Source organism: Cyanistes caeruleus, chromosome 15 (assembly GCF_971803275.1).
Source record: "Cyanistes caeruleus chromosome 15, bCyaCae1.hap1.1, whole genome shotgun sequence".
Classification (NCBI taxonomy): Eukaryota; Metazoa; Chordata; class Aves; order Passeriformes; family Paridae; genus Cyanistes; species Cyanistes caeruleus.
The window spans coordinates 2,672,689-2,692,662 of record NC_141715.1 but is presented as its reverse complement, the minus strand read 5'-3'; the positions used below and the strand labels follow the sequence as shown (position 1 = coordinate 2,692,662).

Below are 19,974 nucleotides of genomic sequence, written 5' to 3'. Positions count from 1 at the left end.
TGCAGGACTTTGAACTGGAGTCAGGCAGGGAGTGCCCTGTTTGTGAAGGACGTTGGGATTCCACCACCACAGCATCCAAAGCCTTAAACCTTCCATACTCCAGGACCAGATTTCAAGTCTGTCACACTTGTGAAAAAACATGAACATGTAAGAAAGCACATGTTGTCTAAAAGACCATTTGCACTTGAAAACAATGTCAAGAACTGTGGCTGTTCCCTAACAATCCCGGTGCAGGGAACAGAGGGATAAAGTTTCCCGGCCAAGTCACAAGCTGGAACTGGTCAAGGGTGTCTGGCTGGAATTCCTGACTCACTGGGCAGGCAATGCACCTCCAGCCATTCCTGATCCCAAACATCCCAGCTTTCTGTTCTAACAGTCATGGCAGGGGAATTGGGAATATCTGCATGGAACCACCAGCAAAGCTTTGCATTCCTGTTAAAAACCAATTCCCAAAGGCAGGAGCTGCTCCACTGCACCAGATGAAGGCAAAAGCAAGTGGAGTGATCAGCACTGGCAGAACTAATCCCATCAGAGCTGCAGGATCTGCGGAGCACCCACACAAAGGAATGAGACTCACCATCCACTGAGCATTTGCACCACAATTCCTTCAGTGATGGCACTCGAGATTAGCGGCACAACTGGAGATTCCTTAAGCACCTGTTGAACAGCCCTTGAGGAGCACATCTGTAAGGTAGCAACACTTCACACGACTTCCCAGATATTTCAAGCTTAGATATTTTACATTAAAGGCTGAAACAAGCAATTGTCTAAAATGTCAGATGCCTTCCCTCTGTTGCTGTCAGATCACAAGGGTGAGACAATTAAAAAGGACTCCTTGTCTGTCCCTGCCTCGCTGGGCTCTGCCCTGGCTCCGCTCTGGCTCTCTCTGTGTCCCACTGCTCCGTGGTCTCTGACAGGCTGAAGGAGCTGGGATTGTTCAGCCTGGAAAAGAGAAGGATTTGGTTGACCCAGCTGTGGCCTTCCAGTAGCTGAAGGAAAGATGGAGAAAGACCCTTTTCCAAGGGATGGAGTGACAGGACACAGGCAATGGCTTCACACTGACAAAGAGCAGGTTTAGATGGGATATTGGCAAGAAATTCCTCCCTGTCAGGGTGGGCAGGCCCTGGCACAGGTGCCCAGAGAAGCTGTGGCTGCCCCTGGATCTCTGGAAGTGCCCAAGGCCAGGTTGGACAGGATTTGGAGCAGCCTGGGATGGTGGAAGGTGTCCCTGCCCATTGCAGGGGTGGCACTGGATGATTTTTAAGGTCCCTTCCAGCCCAAAGCGTTGTGGGCTTACCTGTGCCTCGGTGGTTCTCTCCTCACCTGCTCCATCTTCACCTCCCCGAGGAACTTCTGCTGCATCTGTGACCAGAACAGAGCAGCAGAACTTCCCCTAAAGCCCTTTTCACCCCACACTGCCCAACAAAATCCCCTCCCCAAGCCTCAGGAGCTTCGGCCACAAAGGTACGAGTTCCTACAGGAAGCTCAAAGTAAAAAGGTTAAGGAGAAACATTGAGTTAAAAGTTTTATTCATTCAACATCTCACATTACAAATATTTAAAAATTATATGCATACTGGTATAAATAGTCATTTGCAAACTATTTAATAACATTAATTTTCACTAGCACTTCAACAAATGAACTCTTTAAAAAAAGTAACTTGTGTTATATAACTTAGAGTAGAACATACAAAAATATGAACTTAAACGTGAAAATGACTTTAATAAAAAATGAATTACCCTTATTTAAAATGCTATAATAAATACTACAACCTCCCCATACACAGTAAAAACTATATGGAAATTCAGCCAAGTAGTACAATTAACTGACATACTTAAATAACTTTTCCTTCTGATAATATGAGCAATACATTGGGGGAAAAACATATTAGGGATTAGTAAAAACTAGACACCCACTTGCTAAAAGTTTCACTTCCAAAAAATATAACAAAAAAATCTGATGAAAATTATAAAAACTAATTATACTTTAAAATTTAAAAATATAAAAAATAAAACAGTTGAATACAATATTGTCCCAATTCTTACAACGCTATCACAGTAGCTTTAAAATAAGATAATAAAATAAAGCAAATGACCAAAACGTTTTATTCCATTTTTTTTTAAAAATAATCTCAAATTTACATTAGTAGAAAGATTGATTTCTGATTCTTTTCTTTAGAAACACCAGCAAGAAAGAGGATTTACTAGAACAGTAGAAAATGACATTTTTAAATGTCTGCAATTAAAAACAAAGAATTACACTGCAAAGATCTTCCAGAAGTCTGAAATAGGTATTGCACATAACTTGAAGTTAACTTGCCACAATTCATCACATTCAAGTTTTAAATCACCTTTGAACAGAAGGTTTGAACTCTTCAAAAACACAAGGGGTGAATTATCAAGTCTTTCCAACAGCATCCTTATAAAACGCTAAATTCAGTCACTGCAAGGTTGAAATTTGCATTCTGCAGAGGTCTGTGTATGGAGAAGTAGAGACTATACCAAAAAAGCACGGGGCAGTGGGGTTCCTTTACATATAAAATAATCAGAAACACTTTATTTTACATTGCAAAAATAACCATGGAATTACTCTGTCACTCCCCCGGGCACGCCGCTGCTCATTAATGACACCCCCCCACCGCTAGCTAATTACACGTTAATGAGCCTGGGGCTACACGGTAACCCCAAAGAGCCCCGTGCAATCAGGAGGCTTGGCCAGCACTGCTGAAGCACAGAGTAATGGAGAGAATTGTTTATGCCCTGTAAATCGAAGTGTAACCAAAGGATCTGTAAACACGCTTGTCACACAATCACAAGTGAATATTAGTAGAATAACGATTTCTTACATTAGTCATGCATACTAACATTACATGCCTGCCACCTAGCAGGCTCTCTTTTATTCTTTAAATATAATTTAAAAGAGCAGACACGGTTCTGCATCAAACACCTAACATCGATTCTTTATTAATAATAAAAATGGCTAAACATTCACCAAAAACGTCTGCATTTGTGTATAATTTTTAAAAACTCAGTAAGAAGCGGTAGACAATTTTGATGGTTCTTGAACTTTTAAATTTCTACACTATATTTATGCATTTAAATTTCATGGGTCTAAAGACAAGTGTCATTTGTCACTTTCATGCTTTTTCTTCTTTAATTCTCAACTTTACATATACTATTTCTTAAATTATATGTACACCAAATACCTGGTGCTGGGCTAAGATGTTTAAGCAACATGCTTTCTTTTCTCTGCAGATTCTAAAATAGCATTGCCAGTGCACAACATCCATAATTCAAAATGTATGCAGAGCACTGAAATGTATAAAAAGCAGAATATAAGAAAATAAAATTTATTAAAATTATTTATATTAAAAAATGAAGTATATGAAGATCTCTCAGTAATAAAAGTACAAAAAGCTACTCTTTGCAATATGAAAAATTGAGGTATTGCATAAAGAGATATCCCGTCAGTGAAAAGTGTGCCTAAAAATGCTCACTGTTGGAAAAACAAGATATACAAAAGTAGTGCATAACAAATATACATTATGTGCATGACAAAATAAGTTAGCTACAAAAACACTGTACCGAAATTCAGCAGGTCATGTACAAAGGGAAAAAATTATTATTCAAAGCTAGTTCTCAAACAGTGTTATTTTCTTGTAATGGAAACCCACCTCACCTGTTTGCTGGGTAGGATCGGCACAATAGCACACCCCAAGCCACCTACAAGCATTAAAAAAATGAAAGGAACATTCCAACTAGAATTATGTACTTCAGAGAAAAAAAAGGTCCCTGACAATCTACACAAGAGCACTCTGCATTTGCATTACTGTTGTCAATATTTTCAGGGATTTCAGTAAAAGCAGCTCCCTTGCTATACTTGACTAATAGACAGCAAATGTCTCCATTTTGACCTTTGGAACTTGGTAAGGTATCAGTTCATTAAAGCCTGTATTGAACAGAAAAACTGCTTCTCATAAAGATAATGGGGGCAGGGGGAAAGGGATGAGGGGGGCTTTGAAGGGAGCAGATGTTTTTTCCAAGCAGTGCCAGGGCAAATCTTTGGTTTGGGAGACTCTCGGGTGGTCCCAGGCCCCTGAGGCCGGGCAGAGATTGCCACAGAATCACTTTGTTTGCACACTGCTACATCCTTGGTGGAGAAGTTGGCCAGGGCATTTAGTTCAAAAGTACTAAAAATAAATTTTCAGAACTACTCCTTCATTCATCTGTTTCAAACTAAACCCTCTGCACCCACAGCGTTCGGTTCGCGCGTCCCGGGCTGATGCTTCTCAAGGTAGGACTGAGTTCCAATAAAGCCGGCGTTAATTAGCGATGTTGGCACTTCCACCTGCGTGTCTTTATCTCCCCACAATTAGTTCTGAAGAGCTGGGATCTGAGCTGGGATTCTTTCTACGGGAAGAGTAAGAAAGGCATCTGCACACTTGCACCATTCCAGGCACAGAATTCGGCCAAGGGTGCAAAGCGGGATTTGCAAACTCCTTGGGTTCATGCCTTCTGTTACAGCTAAATTTGAGGGGATCGAAAGCTGACTTTACAGCCAAGATGGGAAACCAATAAGCAGCCAATTTGAGTTTGTGTGCCACAATGGAATATCAAAACTCCAGTAAAAATCAGTGATATCCTTGAGGTATCTTTAGGTTTTCTATTTTTTCACGTCAAAATGGAGAGCAAAGGCTGGCCCCTGATGAATGTTAGTATATTAGGATATAGAGTTATATATAGCCATCAAAAATAAAATCTATATATTTATCCTTCAGGAGAGGAAATGCCAGTTCACTAGTTGTCATTACTCTAGCTTTGGTAGGATATCTAGGGCTGTAACCAGACAATTGAGTTCTCTTAAAGAAAAAAAAAAAGTGCACTCCCCCCTCAGTAGTAACTTTACTCAACTTTTACATTCAGGAATTCTTAAAATGTAATCATTTTGATGAAAATATAGTAAGCTCTGCCTATCTCGTTAGTAATTTGGATGTGGGTGGTAGCCAGAGGCACGGTCAGATACACACCGAGCTAAAATTTCAGCCTCAAAACCCTTAAAAGAGTTTAAAAAAAACAAGAAAAACAAAAAAGATCATTATTATAGTGCTGCTTCAACTTTGCTCATGCATTTCTGTTGCTTTAAACATGCTCTTTCCTGTTGGTAGGTAAATGCTAACTTCATCTGTTGCTGGAAAAATCCAAAATCCAAACAAAAAAAAATAAAATAAAAAAAAAAAAAAAGAGAGGCAAAAACAGGCTTCCCTGGGGGAAAAGTGTCAGAACAGACTGATAGTGTTATTGTTACACGGTTATTTAATAAAAGTATTATTATGTTCTTTATTAACAATAATTTAATTAAAAAACCAAAATACTCTATTGTTTCAATTCTCTTCTCTTAATATTTTTCTCTCCTCTAAGAAAACATTGCAGGAAATTAAGTGTTCTCTCGGTAGTAAAGACAAGAGAATGCAACTCGCTTGCAACATGTTATCGATACGAAAAGGAGTTCCCAATACAGTTTTCAATGACAAGATTCTATAAAATACCCATTATAGGTCATTCTTTCATTAGACTATTGTTAAATTACAGACTACTACAAAAGGACATGCTGTGAGTGAGGGGAGGGGTGGGGAGGGCAGTCGGGGAGAACAGAAGAGTGCACTTAATTGGAGGCCTGCAAATGAGCGATCCTTTAGTTCCAGCGGAATGAAATATGTCTCGGGCGGTCCCCTCCCTCCTTCACCAGGGGCTTGTGGAATTCCCTGCCGGCACGGGAATGGATAGCAGCCCAGCAATATTCACAGTAATACTGCAGACACGTCACGTTAGCGCAGAAGAACGGGGCGAACTTCCCGCCGCAGCGGGCGCCCTGACACTCGTCACACAGCTGATCGTCCAGGACATATGGCTTAACTTCCACCTGCAGCCACAAAACGAGACAGGGGGTCATTCTTCAGGGCAAATTCTTAATTCCACACCTGTGCTTTAGCAGGGCAGCCAGCAGTTAAGGAGGAGGGAATGCTGCACACGAGATTTCCCCACCATGATACCATGATCGTGGCCACTGAACACCCAAAATTTCAGGCATTTCAACATTTCTAGCCCCTCCTTGATCCTTAGGAAAAAGCCCAGAAATCAGTGCTGACCATCAGTCTCACTCCTGCTGCCACTGATTTATAGAAAAGCTCTAACAACCTACTGACTGACACCAAAACCTTGGATAATATGGGAGTTGTTTTTGATGCCAAATTAAGCTCCGTCCCTTTCAGGCAGGAATGGAAACTGTTTATACAACACTGCAAATGCTGATTAAATGTGGCCTGCAAATTTCAGTGTATGAATTTCCAACGTTAAGACAAGTCCTTTATTCTCTAAATAAACACTTCATTTCTGTATTTTTTCCATGGCTTAGTCCTCTCAGCAAAAGGAAATCCACCTGATCTTGTTGGGATCAAGTGAGAGGCTTACCATGGGACTGATGCCCTCCTACGCTGCTGGCATTAAGGGCCAGGTGATGGGCAGGAATTCAGAACGGCAGAAATAAATACAGGTACAAGTTCTTGCTCCAGAAAGGTTTGTGAACCTTCTCTGAAGCTCATTTAATGTGATGTTTTCACCAACATTTTCAAACACCCAGGCTGTGACTGGTGTCTCTGCTGATATCTGCATCTGGCCCGGGGCTGCTCCTCTCTGAACCTCACAGGCCTCAGACACACCTCAGGCAAAGAAGGACATTGACAAGTTCCTGGGTTTTTAAACCCACCCAATTTTATCACAGTCCAGATGGCACTGCAGTAGCTTGATGTCATTTTTGCTTACAGGACACAGCAGCCTTTTTAATGACCTGTTTTTCTACTCTTTCAGTGCTCCACTTGCATTTCCCAAAACCCCACCCTGCCAACTCAGTCAATTTGTAGAAGAGCAGAAAAGCAGCCAAATATTCCTAACACCACATTCCCCATGCCCTGAGCTGCTGTGCACTGGGAGGTTGGGAATTTTTTGAGGACTGCTGCCTTCTCCAAGCGCTAAAAGGACAAAGATGCCACACAGGCCCCACTCGTGTGGTGGCTCTGATCCCTCTGCTCAGCCACCTTCAGAGGTCAAACTGCAGCTCAGGTGTCCTTGGAACATTTTTTCTGAGTGTGACACGGCTGTAACTGCTCCCTGAGCTGGGCACAGAGGATTTCCCAGCTCCAGAGAAAGCCTCGGACACAGCAGCTCCATCAGGCCCACTGAGGGTGGGAGGCTCAGCCACTGAACCCTTCCTGTTCATTATCTCAGGGCACACCCTTCAGCAGAACCTCCTTGCCTAATTTAACAGGAAATCCCATCTTGTTGCTGTTTTTGTAAGTAATTTTATTTTTCTTTTCACAGAAAAAGTTTGGAAATTGTTAATAAATAGAACCTCAATAAAAACCAGTGCTGCTGGATTTCTACCTCCCTCATGCACCCGATCTCTCCTATAATGAATCCTCTCTGAGTATTTATCTCCCCACACAAAATTTATAGAAAAAATGAGGAAATAAGGAGTGGGAGGAGAGAAGGAAGGGGAAATAGATTGCAAAAGTTTTTTCAGAGTTCACAAGTACTTACTTAAATTTGTAGTCCCACCAGCTTCAATGGACCTATTCACCCAAGTGTCTGCTTATGCAAGCACAAGTTGCACAAGGGCAGCCCAAATTATTTGTTCAAAGCTGTACAGAACTTATTTCAGAGCCAAGATTAGAACAAAGACATTCCAATTCACAGGCCCACAGTCAAATTGTTGTTACAATTCTTCTGCTTTATAGCCGAAGCAGAAGTGAAATGATAATGGGCTAATCAGCCAAGTTTGGAGGTTTTCCACTGTATTAACTATAAAATTAAGATCAGCAGTGACAGTCATGTAGGAAAAATCCAGAGACAAAGGATGAATTACAAGACGAGCTGTAAGCATCTGAGTTTCTCAAAACTGTGGTCTGAAGATCACTGTAACTGGCAGTTACATTTTAGAGAGATGAAGAGGGAAGAAACCTAAGTGCTGATCCATTTGGCATAATCCTCTAATTTAAAATAAGAAGGAGCACAATAACAAAGGGATGAAATAACCAGCCTTTGCACAGGCTGTGGAGGGTGACTGCGAGGCTGCAGGGCACGATAAGTTTACAAGGCACTACCAGGATGCTCTTGGACACCCAGCACACATTGGGGTGGTTCTGCCTGCTCCAAAATCTGCAGAGCAGGAGTAAGAGCTGCCCCATCCTCGGCAGGCACGTCCCTCCCTGCATCTCACAAACACTACAAATCCTTGCAGTGGGTGCATCTGAGGAGCGCAGTATTCTTGGAAAAGGCCAAGGCAGCTGCCACACTTCCCACTACACTCAGCAACTCAAGAAAATCTTTTTCACAGTCACCTCCCACGTGCCAGCACCAGCAGCTCCCCACCACTCCGGTTTTACTCCGTGCTGCATTTAGGAGGCCCTAAAACTGGGATTGAGCCGGTGTAACATTCCCAAGGAGCCCGGTGAGGCGGGGAGGGGCGGAGGGGCGCAGGCCTTACCCGTTTATCAATCTCCCCGTGCTGCAGCTGGACGAAGCGGGCGCTGATAGCAGCAATGTAGCTCTGTTGGTTGGAAAACGCCACCCGCCCGGCTCCCTTGGGGTACTTGAGCTCGGGGTCGGTGTCGATGCCGGCGTAGCAAACCCCTCCGTAGAGCCGGTCCATGATCATCGCCAGCTCCACTGCAGCACAAAGCAAAACCAAACAGCTCTAGGCTCGCTTGTTTCTCTCAAAGCACCACCTCAGGCCGCTCGGTGTCCCCCACTGCGGCACCACGCTCGATATTCCCTCGCTGCCAGGCTCGCTTCCCCCAGTGCTCCCCAAACCAGGCTGCACATCCAACATGCCCAGTGCTGCAGTGTGTACCTGCTCGTAAAGGCCGAGGAACACCACCAACAAAAATGGTTTTTCTTGGGTCAAGAGGCTGGGAACCATCCATAACAAAATCACTATCACTAAGGTTCCAAGGCCGGATCTGAACCTAAGGACAAAAAGCCTGGGTTTTTTAACCATTCACAATTCAAAGTGTCTCAGTAATATAAATTACAACAGTGTCCTACAGAGAAGAAAACTTCTTAAACAGCTATACTTTCTAAACTCTACTTGTTCAGCAATCATGTCTCCAAATGAAATGGTAACGAGTTCTCTTAAGACAGACCGTTTGAGGATGCTAAATTTCATCACTTGCTTGTTACCTAAGTTTCTGGGGAAAAAGCCCTCACCCTCTGCTGACACATTTACTTAATCATGACTGAGCTGTGCTGTACAACCCCCCTGGTCACACAGATCTGCACTGCTCCTCTTGTCCCAGCCTTATCTCAGTGCAGCAGACTCCAGACCTGCCTGTTTAGTTACTGTGCTGCTCTGTATTTGGTTACAGCTGGCCAAAATTTGAAGCACAGGACTAGAGCAGAATTCTCCCCAACTACTGACAGACTTGCATCAGCTCCCCCAGCCATTTGTATATTAATAATTTACAGTTCAGTGCCATGATATGCTTTTTAGGATTTATCTGTTACAGACAACACTCAGACAATATGAATTCTACATGTTCATCATTAGCAAGCATAAAATACCTGTCTGGAAATACATTTTTTTTCTAATAAAAATAGGCATTGTAACTAGACTATAAAACTTCCTTATGTCTAGTTCAAAAGTAGTAAGTTGGTCTTTTCCTTATTTGACACCTTAAAGAAATTTTAACATTAACGTTCTGAGGACAGAAAAAACTGTGTGTGAAGAGCCCAATTTGTGATTATCACCCAGGAATTGTGCAGGCCCTGACAATTCCACCTACCGGTTTGTCTTTGATAGTGGGGCTGGAAACACAGAGATAGAGCTTTCCATCTTCTTCAATGCATGCATCAATCAGTGCCTGCACAGAGCTTTCATCTTGGAACAGCAAAAATGCATATCCTGGCCAAGGGAAAACACAAACATCACTGCTGTCTGTTTGTCTATAGGATCAGAACTTGACTCAGAATTAGGTTTGACATCATGCTGCCACACAGGAAGGGAAAAGATTTAAGGTGCTCTCAGCACACATTTCCAAGCCACAAGTGCTCTGGTTGTTCATCCCAGCTGCTGTGGAAGGCATTTAGTGCCTTTAAAAAGCTCTTATTACATGTACAACAACAGGAGGGAAGAGGGAAAATGGAATAAAGTAAAAACAGGAAGTTAAGGAAGAATTCTTTTAGTGAATAACAACTGCAAAGCCATATTCAAAACCAGCTGAGAACAATCCCAAGGATTAAATTCTTTTTTCCCCCTAAACATTGTGCCACTGTCAGACCAATGTTATGTTTTCTCACAAAAACATATTCTAAAATGCTAATTTTATTGGTTTGCAGGCATTTACCTTTAGGAGGAAAATAAGATTTGCTCTCTGCCTTGTGTGGCCAGTCTACAATCAAAGGTCCAAAGCGCCGAAAACTTGCAGTGATCTCATCTGGAAGAGGAGAGAAGGGAAAAGGCATTAGCTTAAAATAAACTGAACTTCAGGCATTTGAAAGACACTGATTTCAGGTAGCTTCATCCATAAATAAACATTCTGTGACCCTCCAGGTCCAGCAGCTCACAGCAGCGCTCAGTAGCTGACGGGGAATCTTTGTGACAAGTCAGAACACTCCTTATAAAACAAGACAGGCCAAAGCTCAAACTTTTCTTTCTACTGATAATTATAAATAAAAGCTCATAACCCACTAATTCAGAGAAGCTGAGCCACTCCATCTTTACAGTTATAATAATCCAGCTTCAACTACTCTCATGGATGACATGAAATTTAAGTTGCCATGTCCCAGCAGTGCATTACAAACTCTGACACAGAAAAAGTGGGGAGTAAAACAATTCTGTGATTAAGAAAAAAATCAGCTTTGTAGTTGCATTTCTTCTAACCATTATCCCAGCAGGCTCATACCCACAGAACACAGAGCTCTGGTGAAATGAAGCTTCTCAACACCTATAAGTGACTTTTTAATTTTATTTTAACAACTGCAGTGTTCTGCCACCTGTGTCTTGTGATGGACCCACCACAAACCCCTGGTGCCTCAGGAAGCCCTGCACAGATCCTGTCTGGGTTCTCACCACACACAGGTCAGAAGTTACCACAGGACAAAAATCATTGCTGGAAACAACCTCAGCTACACAGGAGGAACCAGAGTTAGGTCTTGGTACCCCACACAGACCTTATAAAACTACGAGCAGCTTTTCCTGCTGCTGACTTCTGGGGCCAGTAAAATGATTGCAATGGATTTATGAGTTTCCACAGGTGATATTGGCTTGTTTAATTTTGCACTTCTGTACTTTTTATCCTGATGAAGTCAGTTTAAATCGTGGCAAGGTGAGGCAGAACAACACCACAGCCTAAACTCAGAAAGATCCATTTCCATATCAAAGCTTGGAAAACACCCATCCCATGAGCTGGCAGCCAAAAGGTTTCCCAGCCCAGCAGCTGTTCTGGGTGAGGTTTTGTACCTTCATCGATGTCCGGAGGCAGCCCCCCAACAAAGACTTTTCGGGAATAGCGTTCCACGCGCTCCCCGTTCTGGTGGGAGAAGCAGTGAGGAGACCCCAACCCGCTGTGCAGGCTCTGATCCCCACGCCCATCGTCCAGGAACCCATCCTCCATCGGGAACAGCGAAGACTGACCTGAAGAGGGGGTTGGAAAAAAAGAAAAACAGGGAAAAAAAACCATACTAACAGAACAAAGCGCACACTGTTGGAATAATTGGGGAAAATGCACCAGTTGCTGCATCAGCAGAACTGGGAGTGCTTTGCACTCTGAATGAGCAGTTATGTTCTCGATTTCATTGCACCCTTTTAGTTTTCAGTATCACCCAGCAGCTCAAATGCTTCGTTTCAGAGGAAAGGTCCCTCCTCGTAACAAATCAGGATTTCTAACGGGTGCTTGTGCTGACTGTTTTCCATAATATTTTGTGTCTCCAATGAGGTTTTTTTTTAAAAGTACAAAAAGGGAAGGCAACAGCCAATTTGGTTTCTGGGGCTTTCACAATATCAAGCCATATATTCAATTTTCCAATGAACAGCTTCTTCCAGGGAATAGATACAATTTCAAGGTGAAAATGGGAAAATAAGAATTCTACCAATTAAATATATTACACGTTTAAATTACCTGATATGAAAACATATCATAAACCACCCACTAATAAATAACAAAAATAACCTGAGGAAAACAGGAAAACCCACTGTCATTTACTGCAAACACTGAAAATTTTGTCCCCCCTACAACTTTTCTTCAGTGTTACAACAGAGTTTTGTTAATGGTCTCACCCTAAGACAAAATGCTGTAAAATGAGAAATCTTCCCCTCACAGTCCAGCATCTTTCTATGATAATCCTTTATCATAGAGTTCCTTAATAATATTTCTTTTAAATAAGATTCTTTGTTATAAATGCCACTGTATAATATCATAAACAGAGCACAGGAGCTGTTCTCTGCCATGAATTCCCCTTTTAGTTCCAATATTCAACAGCTACACAACAAACTATTCATTTAAGGAATAAATATATATAGGGAGAGTAAGTAATGAGGCATGCTACAAGTTTTAGGATACATTTCCTTTTGTCTAGGATGTGATACACTGTGTCTACTTTTTCAGGATTCATCCCAATCTACCACAGAAATGTACTGCTGAAGTTAATTTCTCCTGGTTTTGCTTCCTGCCCTTGAAAGAAATTGATTTTAAAAAAGAAAACATCTTGAAAACAGAAAATCTGACCAAGATACAGACATTTTCCATGAAAAAAATCAAACAGCTAAGAAGCTGTAATTACAAAAAAAAAAAAAAAACAAAAAAAGGAGTAAAATCCACGGTCCATAGAATTTACAGGAATAAAAAATGGAAGGCTCGGTCAGGTTGCCTTATTTGAAATTTCAGGAATCTTTTACACACCTTTAATAAAAATAACAGCCAGGTATAATCAGGCCTCTTTCTGTAGCTGGGCAAACCTCATTCCTACTATGATAAAAATATTGTAGTATTGACTTCAGCCTTGTTTTTCCCTAAGAAACTGGTGCACATGTGATTTGTTTCATCTCTCAAGACCCCAATCCTGCAGGTATTGTTGGGAGGGAGCAATTCCCAAACCTAACCCCCCATTCCAGGCTCCTCAGCTGCTCTTGGAGAACTCCACACACACATTGAACCCAGCAGGTCAGACACCCACTGTCTTTATGCTCCATCAGCACCCAAAATTCCCCAAATAAACTCCTCCAGCATTGGCATTCATAACACACACACACACACAAACACACAAACACAGCCCCCCAGGGTCACAAACCATCCAGGTGATGTCCACTGTGATCATTTCAGCCTCAGGTACTCCCTAATCCAGTTAAAATGCTGATTTATGGCATGCAGACTATGCAAATGTATGTGAAACTGCTCCCTTATAAGCTTCAAGTTTGGACTTTGCCCTCTAGTAAAAACTTAATGTTATTTCTCCCATGAGACATTGTCAACATTAGAAAATTAAAGAGGAATATTGTTACCTCGCCTTCTCCCATATGTCCTTGCTGCATGTTAAATGAGAAAGAAAACAGTCTTTCAATCATTGTTATAAGGACCAAAAGACCTCGTTTTATTGCCTTTATACTGACTCAGTGATTCTCAAGCCTTTGCAGATCCAGGTCATTTAAAATAAGTGTTCACAAGCTGTCCCTCCCCACCCCCCGTGGCCTCCTCAGCCCAGCTCTGCTACTTACTGATAAACCACGGCGACAGGAGGCTGACCAAGTGGATATGGATAATCAAAGAGACTTTTGGAAGCAATTTTAGCCCCGAATTTACACATTTATTTATTTATTTGAGCTATTCCTGGGCGTGTGCCTATAAGCAAATGGATCTTTCCTCATGCACCAGGCTCTCTCTGCCTTGCCAAGCTCCAGAATATTCCAACACTGTTCTCCACCCGAGCTGGAGGAGAAGCCCTGACACAAGGAAAGTGCAAGATTGGTGTGATACTTTCTGTTTTGAAATCAGGTTGCTTTGCACAACCCACAAAATCCTTGGTTCAATTCTGACTGGCAAATAACCAGCTGAAAAACAGGAAAATCAAGGAGAAAACTGGGCCACGGAAGTTGCCTTCTAGACTCAGCAGTGTGTCCAACAGGATGGATTCTCTCACACCAACCCAAGACACTGTGCTGGAATAATTCAAGTTACCCACTCATTCCTACTTTTCATGTTTCAGAACAAATCAATTCTACCCCTAAAAACAACAGCATTTTCTGTGCTGGCTTGCAAGAACCCATTGTCAGAGCACGGCCAAACTTTCTAATCAAACTTGCACATTCTTTCTCTTTTAATCTCATTAAAATCTCTTTCTGAAAGCACGCCAACTGTTTTCAAAACTTGGATTCTTCCTGGCAAGTGCTGTGAGAAACTCTGAGCACATCATGTGCTTGATTTTGCTTCCCCATTCAAAATTGAGGCCAGCAATTAGTTTAAGCATTTCAATATTTGTAAACCACAACAATACAGGAGTCATTTCCTCTTTCCAAATAAAAACTGTATCAATCCAATTTACTTCATGATTATTTAACATCCATAAGATCATTTCACTCCTCTGGTAGAGACTCAGAATTAACACCAAGAACACAAAACAAAACCCTTGTCTTCAGACTGGAGCAGATTCTTGAGGCAAAGGTTTTATGGGAGAATCTGAAGGGCTGAAGACCTTTACAATTATAGTTTTCCCATGGTAATTTTGAATTTAGAAATGCAGGAGGCTGATACAGTCCTCAGAAGAGAAATGTAAGGAAATCACAAAGCATCAGCAATCTTGCTGTGTCCCTGACTGAGCCCAGCAGCCTTTGCACGTTTTGGAGCACATCAAGCATTCTCAAAGCCAGCTCTGCCTATAAAGCCATAAAAATCCTGCTTGTGGTTTCTGACTGTGTGACAAAACCACGCAGCCTCCTCCTCTCTGTGCACTCACTGCTGGCACCAACACCCAGACACGATTGCACCGTGGATGTGAGACCACAGCTCACGCCAGGGGACTCCTCACAGCTTCCCCACCTGAGCCACTCAAAACAAGAGGACTTTTCTCCTTTACCAGAACAAAAAACACCCCAAAAAGGCTCAGCCACCGGCTAGGAATTATTTCCAATGCCAAATGCTACGTCTGGAGAACCAAATACTACCATTTTTTTCCTCTTCCTCTTCTTAATTTACCTCTTGTTTTCAGCGTTTGCTTCACGTCTAAGCCACAAAATACCAACATCTGACATTTCAGAACATTTCTCAGGAGCCACAGTTTATAAACTCACCCAGCACAGCACAGATACAAACTTTCTCTGCTCCCTGAATGCAGGGTTCATCACACGCCATTAATTTCACACAATGTGAAACTCAGTGAAATACAAACAGCATTGAGGCAAGGAATGCTCTCTTGGCAGGCCAGGAAGGCAGCCGAGTCCCCCCTTGTGGCTTTCCAAATTTCAGATTAAGACAAGGCTTTGCTACAGGAGTACCCAGCTAAGCTGCTGCACAAATTAAACTCAACCTTAAACTGCCACCGACCACAGGAAAAGGTTGCATTTGTAGATCACAACATTTGTCCATCTTTTGCTGAGAAATGAGACAACTGCAGCCTCGGTTGGGATTCCTCAAAGTTGTTTTTCTCGTCCCTGTTTCTTCAGTGGTTCAGATAATTGTATAAAGAGCCTAAGATTTATTTATCTCGTGAGATATCTGAGTGAGAATTTTGCTACAAAACCTAAGAAATACAAAGTGTTCATGCAACTGGTTCAACTGCTCATTAATAACCAATGCAGAGATGTTTTTCAAAAAGATCAGCCTGAAATTTAAAATGCTATTAGTAGCATTTTAAATCAATTATTTTGTCCCTTCAGCTCTCCCTTTATTTCTGTGTCTAAAATAAAACCACAGAGAAAGTCAATGATCTTTTGCAAAAATCTGCTGCTTTTAGTTTCATTTTAAGGAACATCAGGAATAAACAACCCACTCAAATTTTTGTGTCTTATCATTTGAGACACTTACTGGGCTCCTGGCCCCTTCCCTTTCTCTTTTTGAAAAATTCATATATTTTGTGTCTATACCTCCAATTAAACGTGCTGAGCCCTCTTCCCTCCATAGGAAACACCACAAAGCCTGTCAGCATCTTGGGCATAACCCCAAAAACACATCCTGCTGAAAAACCTTGAAAAATCCAGGGATCCTAAATCACTCAAACCCCAAACCTGCTCTGAGTTTGTGCTGCACAAATTGTGTCTAGGTTGAGCACCTGGTTCTTGCTGATTCCAGGTGCATTTTTATTTACACCAAACAGCAGCTGTTTGTTAAATATTATATAAATGGAGCAAAGTGTCAGAGGCCAGATTTTTTTTTAAGGGATATAATAAGGTTTTCTCTATTGTTACTAACATTGGTGAGCAGTTGTTTATGTTGGAAAGTAAATATGACCACTATCAGAGAGTTTCAGGCTTTCACTGAAGCTGGGAAGGTGATTTGTGGCCAAGCTGTCCTTTGTTTCCCTTAGGACTTGTGCAGAAACAGAAGTATCAAAATTCCACAAGGTTATTCCTAAAAGTGAGCTGGATATCCTTGAATCTACCAGAGAAAACATTTTGACTTGCCTGAATTTTACTTTTAAATTATAGAAAAATAACTGAAGCACAATCTGCTTTAGCCATTATAGCAGCAGAGCTTTATTCCTACATTTTTTTTACACTCAACTCTACTTTGCAATTATATCAAGATTGACAACGCTGTGCACAAGGCCATTAAAAACATGAACTCTAATATTTTACTACCTTTTCCCCCCACTACTCCCTGAGGGCAGGCAAGGTTGGTTCTAACTCCAGAGTGAGATTTTATCATCGCTTTGCATTTCACAACTTTGAGTTTCATGGATCACATGTTTCTGCCACAGGTAAGAGGACATTTCACAAGAGGTTCTGTAAGGTCACCTCGAGCCCTGTTTCACCAGGGAACAAATTAAACATCAGCTTAAACATGCCAAGGGAAGAAAAGTGAAAGTACTAAACAACATCTCTATTTAATATATATTGGGATAAATTATCTCTATTAAATATAGAGGCCCAAGTGGGGATTTTGCAGAGAGCTATATATACTTTGTTAAATTAGAACATACAAAACCTTATCTATCTGCATGTATTACATATATAAATATTTCTTTCTATTTAATGGAGCCTTACAATTTAATTCTTAGATGACATTTTCAGCATGAAAGCAGGTAATGCCATGAAAAGTTGTTGGAGTGATGGGACAAGGGGGATTGGCCTCAAACTGTCAGAGAAAAGGTTTAGATTAGATTTTGGAAAGGAATTCTTCCCTGTGAGGGTGGGGAGGCCCTGACACAGAGAAGCTGTGGCTGTTCCTGGATCCCTGGAAGTGTCCAAGGCCAGCTTGGACAGGGCTTGGAGCAGCCTGGGTCAGTGGAAGGTGTCCCTGTCCATGGCAGGGGGATGAAACCAAATCACCTTTAAAGTCCCTTCCAACCCAAGGCACTCTGTGACTCTGTGGTTCTAAGGCAAGCAAAAAAAAAAGTTCTGTTTTTATGCATTCCTTGATTTCAGTTCTAAGCCATGAAAGGATCCCTCACCAGTTCCATGAGTGTCAGCATGAGACATTTGCATGTGTGCAAAAACGTTGCCCAGTTCAGGCACTTAATCTCATTCCAGGCAAATTATTCCAAGCACATGATGTGGAATTATTCCATGCTGGCTGTGGAACAAGAGCCCATACATGGCAGTGGCAGCAGCCCAGGACACCTGATCCAGGAGAAATTCTGTCAATACAGAATAAACTGGACAAAATGGTACCAAATTTGTACTGACAGTGAATCTATTCCTTGTCAGAACTTTGCATTTTACAGTCTCAGCCATCTCTGACACTGTCAAATGAGATCCCTGTCCTAAAAATTGTTTTCCAAACCAAGCCACTAAAAGGGAATATGAGAGATTCCCTTTTTTGTGGATTTCAAATGCTACCAAACTTCAAAGAGTGAAAACTGTTCCAATAATATTTTATTAATCTTAAAACAGTCTTAGAAAAATTAAGCAGCTCTATATGTACATCTGAAGAATGTATATTTGACACACTTTTAGCAATGTCAAAGTCAGCATGAAACCAGCAAAGAAGCCTAAATTTCAGTGTACAAAACCAAGGATTAGCACCTTTTGAATTACTGATTCTGCAAAATTAAGCATTGAGTTGCCAAAACTTGTATTTTTCCTCCTAATTTACTTTTAAAGAAACACAATGTATAAAGAGATTTAAAAAAAAAAAAACAACAAGTAAGAAATACAGCTCTACCTTATGTCCAAAATGTCCAAACAAATGCTGAAAAACAGGAATATTTTTGTAGATGCAAATATTATGCTTTATTTCAAGTAAAGCCAGATGCCTGAAGACAAGTATTTACCATTCCTTCTGTCAAGAACAGGAACAAAATGAAGTTTCTGTTATTCCATAGCACTCAAGTACAGGTCTGAGTAGAATCTTTAATTTTCAGTTCCAGGTCACCATCACAAAACAACTGACAGACAAAAAAGTAAAGAGGTTTCTTTCCTTCAAAAACCCTGTGGAGAATCATCCTGCAAAATCCTTTGGTAAGTAACACTGTTTTTACCTGTGATTATGTTGAATTAATTGGGTTCACATGGTAGAAAGGTAGAACCTGAATGAGTGGCAGAAAGCAGATTCTCAGCATAATAACTGCGAACAGGGAGTGTTGACAACTTTATACATCAAATAACCGGGGCTGGAGGAGAGGCTGAGAACACTGGAAGGGAAAGCGACTGTTTCCAAGGCTTGTGGAATGAGCTGCAAGTTCAGAAGGCTTTAAACTGCCTAAAGAAAATCTCACTGGAGAGATGGGGCAGTCACAGCCATCTGTGACTGAATTCTCCTTGGGAGGAAGCCCCCCAGACTGTTCTCCCTCTCTGGAGGCTTTCCAAACCCCCCTAGATGTGTCCCTGTGTCACCTGCTCCAGGTGACCCTGCCTTGGCAGTGGTTGGACTGGATCATCTCCAGAGGTCCCTTCCAAGCCTGGCTATTCTGGGATTCCCTGATTCCCAGGCAGGGACAGGAAGGAGAATCCTGCTTCCAACTCTGCCACTCCAGCCCAGCTTCAAATCCACCCCCATAGGAGCTCAAGATAATTCAAGATAATTCAAGATTGGGCAGCTGAGCCAAAAAGCCCTGGACATGCTTCCAGAAATTACTGAATCCCTGAATCATTCAGGTTGGAAAAGCACTCCAAGGCCATTGAGTCCAAACTGTGACTGATCCCAATTTTGTCACCCGGCCCAGAGTGCCACATCCAGGCCTTCCTTGGACACCTCCAGGGATGGGAACTCCACAGTTCAAGCCTAAAGGTGAAAGGGAAATGGGATAAAGCAGGTTAACTCTGGAAACCCCGAGTTCAGCTTGTGTCAGGGCTTTAAAAAGCAGCAGCAGTGTCACTGCTTTGCTGCTGATGCTCTGTCAGCCCAACGGGGCCTCTGGTCCAAAGGAACCTCCAGAAAGGATTTTCCTACATTTCCAAACCACTTAACTACTCCTGAAATGTGACAAACCCAATTCAGTCTCCTTCATCTCAAAAACACAGAAGCTTCAAAGGTGACTTTGAAGTTTCTTTGCTATCAAACAGCAGAACACAGAGAAATCTCCTAAACCAACCCACTACAAATCCTAGGCACAGCTACAGCTTTGTCTACCAGGGTTCAATATTTGTTCCTTAATTCCAATTATATTCCAGTGGGATACTGCAAATCCATTTAAGTGGGAGCTTTAAATATTGTATGTATTTGATTGCAACTCTTCTCCAGGATCCCCCCACAGGGTGTGAGATAAGAAACCAAAAACAGGGGAGCAAATGATGGAGCACAACCATCAGCTGGAGACTGGATGTTAGTTGGAATTA

At 41.8% G+C, this 19,974-nt stretch overlaps 1 protein-coding gene across 2 annotated transcripts in view; it reads right to left on the bottom strand.

The window, feature by feature from the left end:
• Positions 1-1,512: 1,512 nt before the first annotated feature.
• CPEB4 (cytoplasmic polyadenylation element binding protein 4) overlaps positions 1,513-19,974 on the bottom strand; it is a 37,318-nt gene continuing 18,856 nt past the window's right edge. Inside the window, exons 3-9 of one of the 2 annotated variants that reach the window (XM_023935805.2) lie at positions 13,549-13,572; positions 11,512-11,685; positions 10,397-10,486; positions 9,836-9,954; positions 8,905-9,019; positions 8,539-8,720; positions 1,513-5,919 (exon numbers count right to left, since the gene is read on the bottom strand). In XM_023935805.2, the coding sequence (XP_023791573.1) occupies positions 5,692-5,919; positions 8,539-8,720; positions 8,905-9,019; positions 9,836-9,954; positions 10,397-10,486; positions 11,512-11,685; positions 13,549-13,572 (932 nt within the window). In that variant the 3' untranslated portion in view covers positions 1,513-5,691. The remainder of the gene's footprint in view (positions 5,920-8,538; positions 8,721-8,904; positions 9,020-9,835; positions 9,955-10,396; positions 10,487-11,511; positions 11,686-13,548; positions 13,573-19,974) is intronic. The other variant, XM_023935806.2, reaches the window with a different exon arrangement.